The sequence below is a fragment of the Glycine soja genome, chromosome 8, assembly GCF_004193775.1.
Source record: "Glycine soja cultivar W05 chromosome 8, ASM419377v2, whole genome shotgun sequence".
In the NCBI taxonomy this organism is placed as follows: Eukaryota; Viridiplantae; Streptophyta; class Magnoliopsida; order Fabales; family Fabaceae; genus Glycine; species Glycine soja.
The window spans coordinates 3,556,866-3,570,330 of NC_041009.1; the positions used below are offsets into that span (position 1 = coordinate 3,556,866).

The window sequence follows — 13,465 nt, forward strand, 5'->3', positions numbered from 1 at the left end:
TAATTTATTTAGTAATAAAAACTTCCAAGAATTACTATTAGCGGGCCAAAATTAGCCGTTCATTTTGGACTGAATTATCAATTATTTCTTCTTTAATAAACTGAATAAGGGCAAGCATGTTACGTGCTCTATCCAGGAATTCAACATCAAAGGTTTGCTATTGGCGGGCGAAAAATTAGTGCAATTCGATTCAATAGGCTTACAATAGATTCATGCATGAAATACTTCTTTCTTTGTTCAAAGAGTAGGTGTAAATGTTTGACCACGAGTGACAACTTTTATCAAGATTCCTCTCACTTCAAATTTAACAATAAAAATGAAGCTGCAAGCATGGTTCCGCTTTGCATGATTCCATTGCGTTAATGGAAGAATGAATAATGTTATACAACAAATCATGATTCCGCTTTGCATCACCTACAATGGAATCATGATTTCGTGGGAAGGACATTTTGGGAATAAAAGAAGGGGTCAGGCCCTTGGTAGGGACCAATAGCAATAGGAGTGGGGCCAGTAGCAACTCCCAAATCTCACAGCTTTGGACTCCGGAATATTTGAATTTTAGAGAGACACCTGAAAGAAGCATCTACAATCGACCATCTGAATCATCTCCATCCCTAGAGACACAGAAGTGATTATAAGTGAGGGGAAAACCTAATGCCAGTGATATTAATGCAATGGTGGCATCAATAATGATATCACAGACATACAACATTACCGGGATTGAACATAATATAATAGCAAGTCATGGATTCACCCGACATACGAGGGGGGAGTGAAAGCCAAAACTTCAGATTTTCCTGATGATGAATAAAAACTCAATTAATAAAGATAATCAACAAATGAATTAAAAAAAAATGTATAATACCCCATTGCAAGCTGATAGTGATAGGGATCCCAAAATAACTAAGGTGTACGTAAGAAAAAGAAGAAAAACTTGCGCAATACATACAACAGTTTACTTTCATTTCCTTTCTAGTTATTTCTCTGGTACCTATCACAACTCACAAGCAAGCAACAATTTAGCTATTTCATAATATGTGGCAACTATAGGGTAGGTAAGACTGACATCTCTCAAACAGCCACAATTGTCATTCAATCTTGGGCAGACATGATTTATGACTCTACTCCTTCAACATTGGGTAAAAAAATGTAACAATTGGTCAAGTAATTTTTTAAAAGAAAATTTTATTGTGATTGTTTATAAGGAGAGAAGAAAGTGGTACTGTGGTAGTCATGTCAAGTTAGTGGCGGATGCATTTTACATCCTGGTCATAACAGCTTGTCAATACTATCCTAAAAATGTCTTATCTCTAGTCATTTAATCCACCATTTTTCCAGTTCAAGAATTAGGGTGTTGGTTTTCTAAGCCTCAAAAGTCTTCTTGAAGGTATAGTGAGCTGCAAAAATTCAGCAAAATACCAAGAGCTTTATTATTCAAAACATTGACACAGAAGAGACCACATTTCCTAGGTTGGGTCATTGCCTCATTGGAGTCTTTAACCAGGAGATGAAAAAAGGCATTTATTGTGCTTTAAATTATAAAAGCAAAACTGGATAATACCAATTCGAGAAGAGAGTATCAGACATGTCTGTCAAATGGCGATGAACTCAAGCTTAGTATAATACACAGAATTACATGAAAGCTACATAATATGAAAGGAAACCACGGTAAGAATAGCTTCATCCATATTTTTAGTACATAGTTTCCTACATAGATTTCATTATACAGTTTTCATCCATAATTTTTCCAACTAAACCAACTATCTTTCTCAAGTCTCCTAGTCTGTCTCTTTTCAACTCAACATTACTTTCCACCAAAGATTTATGTACTTGTTTTATACTCAAAACATAAGTAGGGTTCCTAGCTGATCATAAATAACCAAAAGAAGGATAAACAATCAAACTACAATCACAAGCTTAACTGTTTCAGGACTACTGCTACATAAAATAATAAAAATTACACAAAGGCGACCGTAATACCAGAAGAACTAACATACCGAAAAAGAATGGAGAACTTAACTTGATGCTTCCCTCTAACCAGCTTCTATCTAGGACAATCAAACAAAAAGAATTGTAGAACAGAAAATATCTAAAATATCAAGATGAGCTCCTATAATACAAACCAACAAAATCATAGAATTTGAAAACTTAGAAGTCTAGAACAGATTTCATGAGTATCTCAAATTCTCAATTACTAAGCTAGAGTTTGTGAAACCACGAGATTGTGAAGAGAATGAAAACCATAGCCATGGGAGAAATTGAGATGCAAGCAATTCAATTAGGAGAGATGAAACATGCAAGTAAGGGTTTAATGAGAATTCCATGTTTTTTTGTTGTATTGCTAGAATACCCAAACATGGTGCTTTTAATGGAAAGGATTTTAAATCCTCTTAAAAATTACATTTCTCCCCTAAAATACCTTATCCAAACAGCATATAAATGTTTGTAATATTTTTCATATAAAGTTAAACTTGCATGCTTACATCTTTCTAATGGTCTCCTCTTCTATCTAACAATATTTAGACTGTTTGAATAATGAATTTCTGAAGGAAATGTATTTTTTACAGGATTTGAAATACTTTGCCAAGTGCCACAATATACGTTGGTTGGATATCAGACAAATCAAAATGCTAGCCTCAATAATTTAAAAACATTTAGCATGAGAATTTCCAGAAACAAGGCTATAATTTAATGGAAAAAGATTCAATAATAATTCCTTCATGTATCTAGAAAAGGGCTGCCAAACAACATCCAACTTGAAAATTTACTTCTTATAAATATGCTCATTCTGTGACATGAATGTAGGGCCAAAAACAGACAACAATGAAGAAATATAGTATGAAGAAATCATACGACAGAAAATGTGAAAAATCTACAGAACTAACTTAAGGGCTCAGCAGTAAACATACACAACATGTAAACAGCCTCAGTCAATAACAAGGGGTGATGAGAAATCAAAACCAACCCTTTAATGCTACAAAAGAAAATCTGGAATTACTGGGGTTTGAGAAACCACGTTTACGGGTGACTTTGCTCTTTGATGAGTTTTTCGCCTCCCACGGCAATAGCCACTCTTTTTCTTTTCCCTCTGATCATGCTCTTCCCCCTCAACAATCTTTTCTTTTCCTCTGTGTCTTCTCTCTTTAGTATGACTATGACCATGATTTTTGCTACGACTGCTTCCAGACATACATGGTCCGGTTTCGCTTCTTAGAAGAACATCTTTTATGGCACCAGAAAGAGAATCATCCCTTGGCTCTGGTCTTTTGACTGAAATTGGTGCCACATCTCCATCATCCAATCTCACCAATGCAAGCCTGGGCTTTGTTTGGTTTGCCCTTTTTTTGTCCTTTTTTGCAGGAGGATACTCATCTGAAACAATCTCACTCTTCTCTGAAGGAAGATAATATAATTCATGCCGCTTACGGTGCTCAATCAAGGATGTGGATTCCTTCAATGGCCCTGACTCTTCATTTTTCAGAAGATTAGATGAAGAAGTGTCCGAAGTAGTGGTAAGGTGAGGGACTCCTGTGCCAAATGAACTTGATGAAGGTAGTTCAATATCACCACATATCGCTTGTAAGTCATCAAGATTTTCTTTAAGAACTAATCCATCCGGCACAACAATTCTTCCCTGTGCACTTGTTGAGACCGGACCAAGTTCCGTAGTAAAAGCATCACGCAACAAATTGATAATAGCTGTAACTCGAGTAACTTTCTTGTTCGCAATGTCCACCACACTCTGGACTAAATTATCAATTATTTCTTCTTTAATCAACTGAACAAGGGAAAGTAAGTTTTGTGCTCTCTCCAGCACTTCAACATCCTGGTTTGCTATTAGCGGGCCAAAAATTAATTCAATTCGATTCAATAGGCTTACAATAGATTCATGCATGGAATTCTTCTTCCCCAAGACAGTAGGAGGTGTAGATGCTTGACCATGAGTGGCAACTCTATCTATGTCATTTTTAACAGAAAGATCCTCAGAAGATTCAGTTGCATTCCTTGGGTTAAAATCCTCATGCTGTTCATCATTTGATCCTTCACACGTTGCCAATTCAGCAGCCTCAGTGTCATTTTTTACACTTAACAAATCTGACTGTCCCCCAGCCAAATTATCAGAATACCAAGATGCAGAACCTTCATTTTGCAGAATGTAACAGTCCAGGCAGAAAATTAAAATTTTAAAAGCAGAATTAATATAAACTGCTCTTATTGATGGTGGCAAGAGACTGGTACGAGGTTGTAGGAGTGCATCCATGAGTTCAAAGGGGTTGGCCGCAACCTCAACATACTCTCCAGCAATCCAAGCAGCAGCACACAATATCCTATGCAAGTGCACATTACCCAGTAATGCAGGATCAATCAACAGATCACGCCCAACCCGAACAAGCTGCATTCTAGCATCCTTAACTCTCATACCAATATCAACAAGCTGAGTCTCAATCTCCTCCCCCTTTTGGCAATTAGGAATCATCGCCATTTCTCCAAGAAGAGACACGTACCAATCAAAGTCAACAACAATCTCATACACATTTCTACAACACGTTGTCAAAATGGAACCCAAAATCTGATTAGAAAATTCCGGGTCAGACTTCAACGCATAATTGAGCAACACCCTGGAGATATCCGCCACATGGCTCTCAGACACCATGGCCATCAACAATCGCAGTGACTCGATCTTGATATTCGAATCATCATCACTCAACGACTTAACCACCGCTTCCTTATTCTCAATCACCGCCCACAAGTGCTCGGGTGTGGCAACCGAAAGCGCCTGCAGGCCAAGATATCTAAGATTGGGATCCTGATCGACCAACAATTCCCTAACCTTCTCAACGGCGAGCTTAACAGCAGACTCATAATCACTCAAGCTAGTGAGCACAGTCCTAACACACTCAAACACCAAGGACTTGGCCCCAGACCGCCCCATATGGTCACAGACAGGCTCAACAATCCTCTTCCCCAACCTAGGTTCCAAGGGAGCCAACTTAGCAAACACCTTCAGCACCTTAATCAAAACCCAATTGTTCTTCGAATCAACCAAAATCCTATAAAACTCGGGCGCCAATGGAAGGTATGACCCAGGATCCTTGGCAGCCAGCTCGCAGAAAACCCCGATTACGGCGGTCACAACCTGAGGATCCGAACTTTCAAGATTCTCAACCAAACGCTTGAAGCAAACCCTAACTGCGTCGGGGTACTTATCGAAAACCCTGAGAACGACGGAAATAGCCTTCTTCCTAATAAAAACCCTAGCGGTGGAGAGCAATTTGAAGACCTCGGGGGTCAAATCGCGAGCGAGGTCGAGAGTGGCGATTCGCGAGAGCAAATCGAGGGCGAGGCTTACCTCGAAGTGGTTGGTGGAGGAGAGGTCCTTGCGGAGCTGGTTCGTGATGAGGAGGAGCACCGGAGTGTTGTCGTTGAAGGACTGCGACGCGGCGTGGTAACCGATCCTCTTGTGCGCGAACTTGGAGGAGGACATGACCTCCACAACGTGGAAGCACGCCCACGACATGTCGACGGCGTGCACAGCGGAGAGGTAGGAGAGTTTTTGGAGGGCGGTGGATTTGGTGTGCTGGTCGGTGGATTTGACCTCGCGGCGGATCTCCTCCGTGGCATTGGAGATGAAGGTGGATTCGCCGATGAGTTGGAGGCGCAAGCCTTTGATCAGATCCTCGAGCGTGCGCTGGAAGAGGTTCTCCATGATCGAAGAACCCGCCATTGGGGAATTCCACTGTAACTGCCGGCGTCGAAGCGAATCTATTCGATTCAACGATTAGCATCATGGGAGTTCTGTTCTGTGCTACAACTAGAAAGTGGAGGAGAGGATTTGGAATGGGCTCTGTTTTGGGCCTAAGCTAGAAGTTAAAGAGGCCCATGTCAAAATGTGCTTCTTGGGAAATTTTGATTATAAACTATTTTCATAAGATTCAACTCTTCTCAGGTAAGGAATTTCAATAGTTCATAAATAAAAAAAAGTTAGCAATCAATATACCACTCTAGATGTTCAATTATATTTTGCAGCAGGAATTCATCACATAAATATTTCACAATGATGATAAAAAATACAAATATAGACTTAATACCTAATTTGATCCCTTAATTTATTAATGTTCAATTAGATTTTTTGTTTTTTAGATTATGATTATGTTGGATAAAATTAAATAAAAAATTAATTAAAATCTAAAAAAAATAATTTATTAAATTAAAAATATTTAATAAAACTAATAGCTAAAAAAATATAAAATGACGTGAGAAATTTAAAGGTTCAACGATAAATTAATATTTGACACAAACTAACAAACTCAATAGTGAAGGTTCCTTCATATGAACAATCTACTTAATCAAACGTGACAGGCTGTATAGTCTGGTTATGTTGCAGGAAATGGATAATAATGTTTGGCCCAGCGAGGACCACCATGATTCCGAGACCTACGTCATAAATTTATAAACTAAACTTTGAAACGTACAATATCCATGGGCTTCTAAACGACTGTCGATCCATTCTGGTTTTCTATGGAGCTCATCAAAGACAGAGTTGTTTTCTTCTTCTTTTTTCTCTTCCTTTATTTATGTAAAGTCAATTAGTGAAATAACTTATACAAATAATGATTCGACCCCCATTAAGTTGGCTGATATGATAAGATTAGTGCTTTTTTTCCCCCTCACTTTCTAGTTTTTTCACCAATCAAAGATTTGTTCACAATAAATGGAAATCTGTGTCTGCAAGTAGCGCCAATGGATATTTCAATCCTACCCAAGTTGATAAGACTTACTTTACTTTGGTGAAATAAAAAGGGTTCGTGGCCTCACTTTGGCTCCCATGAGTGAGGTTAAATCACATAGTAGTTAATAGCTATAGTATCCAACACTAGTAAAATAAAAGGCCCTTTTCATATATTTGGGCCACGATTAATTTAGGAAAGAAGCACTTTCTCTAAAGTTAGCTTTCCTTTCCTGGTATTTTAATTGGATAAAACAAAACTAGTAATAGGCTCTCTGTTTGAAGTTTTCTAATTAAATGCAACGCATCCTTGAGTCAATTTTATGCAGAATTTTCATCACAACATAATCAATTTTTAGATAATAATTTGGATCAGTATTTACAAAATTAATTTTAAATAGAATTGATTTTGCATATTTAATTTTGATTTTAGGTGATATAATTCATGTTTAGAGATTTTTATTTTTAACACAAGTTAATAATAAAATTTAATATATATTTTGTTATCTAATGCAAAACGACCTAAAAACATCTACTGTGTTGAATTGCTTATTTATTGAGTTGTTGAAGTAATTTTTTAATGGGTCATATACATTAAGCTATACTTAAAATCTTTTACTATCATGTTCTTTTTTTTTAAAGCAAATTATTATGTTCTGTAATAACATACAATCATGAGTTTCTTAAATAATGGGTCTAGTTGAAATTATTTATTGAAAAATAATTTTAAATATTAGAGAAATAGACCTCATTAAATAATTAAAAATAACATGTGATAGTCTCAATATTTATCATAGCATCATTTTGCCAAACAAATAAAGTTGATGGCAAAATCTAAAGATAAAAAAAGTTTGAAGACTTTGACAAGCCAAATATTTATTCAAATATCAAAATTAGAATTTTAAAAAAATAGAGACCGAAAATAATTAATCCGAAATGCTAAATTGGTCTCTACATTTGTTCTAACACCCAAGACCACACCAATTTTAGTTTTTCAAATTGCAAATATTTAATCATATTTTTAACATAATTATACTTGGGAACCCAGAACCTAAAATTGAATTGTCTTTTTTACATAGAAGATTCTTGGAGAATTCAGATTACAAGGTGCTAACATTAGATATTTTCATTCGTTAGATTATAAAGGTCATGTCTCAATCCATTGTTAAAATGACTCGATAAAATTATAAATAAGCAAGAGCAAAAATAAATTGAGGAGCCTGTAGGCGTAATTAGTTCGATCAAGTTTTTAGATATATATGAAAAATGACAACAACAGACAGATTCAACTACTTCATCGATTTCCATCCTGTTACTAATGAAAGTATCAAACCATTCTCATATATATATCAGGAATAATAACTCCACCTGTTAACTGTTATTGCCCTTTTGCGGGGTAAAATATTGGCCGTTCAATAAAGTATACAAATATCTAACGATCCATGTTAAATTGTGTTCGCGGTATTCCATTTATACCAGCTTATACGTTTAATTATTCCCTGGTTGTATTGTATATGGACAGTATGTCTCTTTTAAGTCTAAATCCAACAGCATAAATCACACCAGATTTCATGATTCTTTGTGTCATATATCATGAAATGTTTGTAATTATTTATTTATTTATCTGTGTGTCGAAATATTTTTATGACTATCTCGCATTTAGAACTAAAACAGTATCATACCACCTCTTTATTGTCCAATAATAGCAAACTTTGTTGAGCAACAAAAGTGAAGTGTGAGCTTTAACAGATGTAAGAATATTAAAAATAAGCTCAGAGACATCAAAATGAATATAATTAACCACAAAACTCACGCCTCTCATTGGCATTATTAATTGTAAGTTTGAATTGAAACTTCATAATCATTACCGTTCCACTTGTGAACAATAAACGTACCAATTTGGATATTCCCAGAATAACATATATTTTAATATTTTATCTAAATAAACACATCAATTGAGCTTCCCTTGAGATTAGCGTATCCTTCTAATCCATAATTGTCCACTCGAATTTTACTGATTACATATATAAACATTTTCCTCACTTGCTTTATTCAGTGGATCCTTCTTTTTAGGCCATAGAATTTGAATATTTTTAATCATGAATTCATGATATATACGAGACAAGTGCAGCCTCAGGAATTTCATGAGATGCAATATTTGTTATTCAGTGGAGTAACCATTTACAACCTCCCAATGTACGTAAGTGGGTCTAAACTCTAAAGCAAATTGATATTAACAAACACATTAACAAAAGTGCTGATACTGAGATAACTAGTGGGTAGGAAGTTAAGAATGAAAATGACCTGAACAATTTATGTATTATTGTTTTTATAAATATATCACGGTAAAGTTACACAGATTCGGATTGATTATTGAAAGGAATGGATAAGGAATCTCCAACTAAAGTGGGATTAAAACTAAAAGGAAGAAACTTAACCTTAGTGGATATCCATTTGAGTATAAGGACAGGTCAGTATTTTAATGCAAAATGTGTGCCATAGCTGTGTCTAGCACATGCGTATGTAAAGGAGGAAATAAAGATGACAGTTACGTTCATCTTTCTTTTTTCGCTGTGTATATTCGTTGGTTTTTTGGGGGTCTTGGTACACTCGTCTTTTATAATCTCTAATATTCTTTCTAAGTAAAATACTCCAGATAATAAATAAACAAATATTTAATTACGGCAGAAACAAGAGTAGGCACAACATTACTGTGCTATTTTTATATAGTTAGGAGCTTATTGGTTTTTTTGTAACACACATTTAATAAAATTTAAAAGAACATTCATGTATCATCATTTAAATGATAAACTTGTTTAAAAATTATGGGTGAGTTTATTTAAATTAAAAACAAAAAAACTTTAAAATAAGTGTTTTTATATAAATGTTTTTTTAAGAAAAAGATAAAGTTTGTTTATCAAAATAAGTATAAAACTGTTTTTTAAGCACAAACACATTAAAAAATATAAATTTATTTATTTTATTAAAATAAACACTTATTTTAACAAATAAGTTTAAGCAAATTGATCCTATAAACAACCTATTTAATCAAAGTTTTTTGCGTATATACTTAATTGCTCTTGACAAAATACAGATATTAATCACATGTAATCACAATTTATTCATATTAAGAACTTAAAGCCAATTTCTTTATTAGTGATTGGGGTTTCGTCTTGATTCTTGATAACTCACAATAAAGCCCAGTAGTATGGATTACTTTTTTTTTTTGTTAGTACCTATAATATGGATTATATTAAGATAAAATGCTAGTTTTAACTTAAAAAACTGTGCTGAAAATACTTATAGTGTACTGTACTTAAATTTTTTCCTTATGACTAAATTAACAAATGTAGTGTTCAAATTTAATCATCCTAATAAATTTAAATTTATTTTGAGCAACGACTTACAATCATTCTATTATTTGATGGAGTTTAATGATAATAAAATTAGATTTTTTTTTTTACCAAAACGCTTTAAGCATAAAAGAACTTTAAAGATAGAAGAAATGAAAATTATTAAACAGGATTTATTTTAGTTTTAAAACTCATATGTTGAACTTTATCTTTGAATTGTAGCTTTGAAGTTAAAAAATTGGGTCAAACATAACCTATGGTATTTGTTATCGTGTTTTTATTTTTATTGAAACTAAAAGAATAAAAAATATACTTTATTTTTCTTAAGTTTTGTAGATACTATAATTGGATCAAACCAGCATGTTTGAATGGTAAACATTTCACTTATTATATTTATTTTTGGTGTACCAATTTATTACATGAGTAAAATTAATCAGTGACTCATTCAAAGAAAGGCCTAATATCTTGGTTGAATAAATGGCCCAGCTGTAAGACCATAATTTTTTTTAAGGGTGTTGGTAACCAATATCCTATAAATAATAATTAAGAAATTTTTAAAAAATATTGTGAAAATCATAGAATAATGAAAAAAATATATAACTCCAAAAGTAGGTTATTCACATAACCAATGAAAACTAGTAAAGAACGGTAAAACTAGATTAAAATCAATGTGCTAAAAAAATTGGTTTAAAATGGTCTTTAAAAAAATTAAAAAGTTAGTTTTTTTTAAATTATTTTCAACATAATTTAAAATATTATAAGATAAATGAAAATACATATTTAAAAATTACAAATAGATATAAATTATTTTTTCAATTATTAATAATTGTTTATCATGTAAAATATATAATTTATTCAATTATAGTATTTTACAATTTTGTATACCTTGATTTTTTATAATTTTATAATTTTTTATTACTTCAAATATTTAAAAATATAAATTTAATTACTAGCCGTTCAATAAAGTTACTAGTGCAATTTTTAAAATATTGGTGCAAACATTTTAAACTAAAATTGAATTAAAATTATATATTTGTTCCAGATTATTGAACATGTCGGCATGTCCCTTGTCTCGTTCTGAACTTTTACAACATAAAGATTGTGTCATTGCTTTGTGATCTTAAGAAGTGAAAAATAAAAGTAAAAGGCAACGGAAGAAGTACATTAGTTAGGGTAAAAGAAGGAAAGTTGGGAGATTTAGACAAAGAATGTGTTATCCAAAGCGAGGATTAAGCTTAGACGAAAGTTTGTGCCTATTCTTGAATTTGGGGCCGTTTATCCTTGTGCTGCTCCTTTAAAATTATAGAGTTTTGATGATTTTTAAAATTAAATATTAATATAATTTGGGGCCGTTTATCCTTGTGCTGCTCCTTTAAAATTATAAAGTTTTGATGATTTTTAAAATTAAATATTAATATAGTTATCATGTTATTTTCATAGCACAGCATGAAAAGAGACAACAGAAAAATCAAATTCATTTAGACTATCACCTACACACAAATCCAATGCATAATTAAATGCTTATGGTAAGTTTTTTTCAGCATTATATTTTCATTTTTCTTAGTTCTATAACTATTTGGCGATGCACAGTATGTACTACTACTAATATTCGTGACCTCTTGGCTCTTGTTCTGAATATTCATCCATTTCTTAATTTATATGTTAGTATTTGGATCTCATCATTCTTTCGTGCCACTTATACACATGTCACATGTCGAATATGAATGCTGTTGACTATATTTGCTTGTTTAATCAAACTCAGTCCATTGAGAACATATAATATTGGACAAATGGCATTTCAAATACTATTAATTATTTTATTTAATTAAATTTCAATGGCTAAAGATAACTTTCAACTTTTTTTTTTTTTTTGTAAAAGCTTTAAGAAATTGCCCTAATATATCTAACACATTAAGAAGAAAAACAGCAGAACTTTTCGTCTTTGGTTATATTTTAAGAAAAATAAAAATTATAATTTATATCCTTTCTAAGCAAATAAGTGGATGTACACCTTATGAAGCAAAAAAAAAAAAAAAAGTGGATGTACACCTATTTACTTTTTTAAAATATATTTTAGCATAATGCATTTTAAATGTACATTAAGAAAATCAAAGTTATAATTTATTAATATATTTATTTATACTAAAACAAACTAGGTATAATATAATGTAACAAAAAAACTAGGTATACATTAACAAATCCACGACAGTGTTCAAATCAATTGTATAACACGTATACACACAGATTAAATCAAAGTTCTTGCAGCAGTTTGAGCTTGCCTGTTCTTTTATTTATATTTATAATTTAAAGATAGTTTGACAGTGATTTTTCATAGTTGGAGCTCTAGTAAGCACCACTTTATTTAATATTTTTGTCCTCTAGCATTTCATTTCAATCCCATGTTTTTTGACCAAGACTGAGATGTCCCTTGCATCTTCGCATCATGAATCATTCATCTCCGCAAAATCCAACTTTCTAACACTTTTAACGATGAGAAACAAGGAACAATAAACAAATAGTAGGATATTCAAATATCATTCATTTAATCAAAAAGATGGAATCTAATGGAATAAATTAGTCTTTTATAATATGATGAACAAAAATTAAAATTTTTGCTGAAAAAAATATTCATAATGTTCGATCATATTTTGAATATGATTGCTTTCAGAATAACGTGAAAAAAAAATATCATCCATTTTGTTTTTGTTTTTTATTATCTAACAGCGCGCTTACGTTTCGTCATTGAATTGGCCACTGCTAATGTATGATCGATTTATTTTATCCTTGCGAAATTTTTATTTTCATAAATGATACATAAAGTATTTAGATGTTATTGTAACACGTGAATTTATTTAAGCCACACTATTATTTTCGCCATTCTTTTATACCAAAATTCGATACTGTTTTCTCCTTGAGCTCAAAATGTTATTCAGTCATCTTAATTTTATCTGTGTAATAGCGTTAGATTTTATTATTTTGAGTGTGTTTAGGATTCAGGGTATAAAATATATTTGAAAAATAAAACTGTACATTATTGTTGAGTGCAGCGACGGTGAAAGATGATTTAAAATAAATATACATTATTCAAGCCTTTTAAGTTTTACCATCAATTTACTTCCAATGTTTCAATACACGTACATATTAGTTTTTCTTCTTTTCTTTTGTGAATGAATGATTGAATTAAAAGAAATTTATATTAGTTTGATACGGCCTTCATGTTGATAAGCGTCAGTTTTTCTCAATATTTTTTTTTTTCAAAGTGAATATTATATGTTTTTTTTATTTTATTTTTTGCCCCTTTAATAATGAGAAGAGATAAAAAGCTAATTTTGTACCCATGTGAAAAGTCAGATTACTATACGAACAATCCAACAGGTAACTTATA

General features: G+C 32.4%; 1 protein-coding gene across 3 annotated transcripts; it reads right to left on the bottom strand.

The window, feature by feature from the left end:
* Positions 1-189: 189 nt before the first annotated feature.
* Positions 190-5,826, bottom strand: LOC114421210 (AP-3 complex subunit delta-like). Of its 3 annotated transcripts, none has more exons than XM_028387045.1 (4): positions 2,966-5,826; positions 1,998-2,044; positions 716-797; positions 190-614 (listed from the first exon to the last, which is right to left on the bottom strand). In XM_028387045.1, exon 1 carries the CDS (start codon positions 5,723-5,725, stop codon positions 2,975-2,977), a length of 2,751 nt encoding a protein of 916 aa, XP_028242846.1. In that variant the 5' UTR covers positions 5,726-5,826; the 3' UTR covers positions 190-614; positions 716-797; positions 1,998-2,044; positions 2,966-2,974. The 3 variants fall into 3 exon arrangements, with proteins under 3 accessions (XP_028242846.1, XP_028242845.1, XP_028242847.1); XM_028387044.1 differs by having other exon boundaries at positions 1,998-2,048; XM_028387046.1 differs by lacking the exons at positions 190-614; positions 716-797; positions 1,998-2,044 and adding an exon at positions 2,688-2,777 and having other exon boundaries at positions 2,890-5,826.
* Between the last annotated feature and the right edge of the window lie 7,639 nt (positions 5,827-13,465).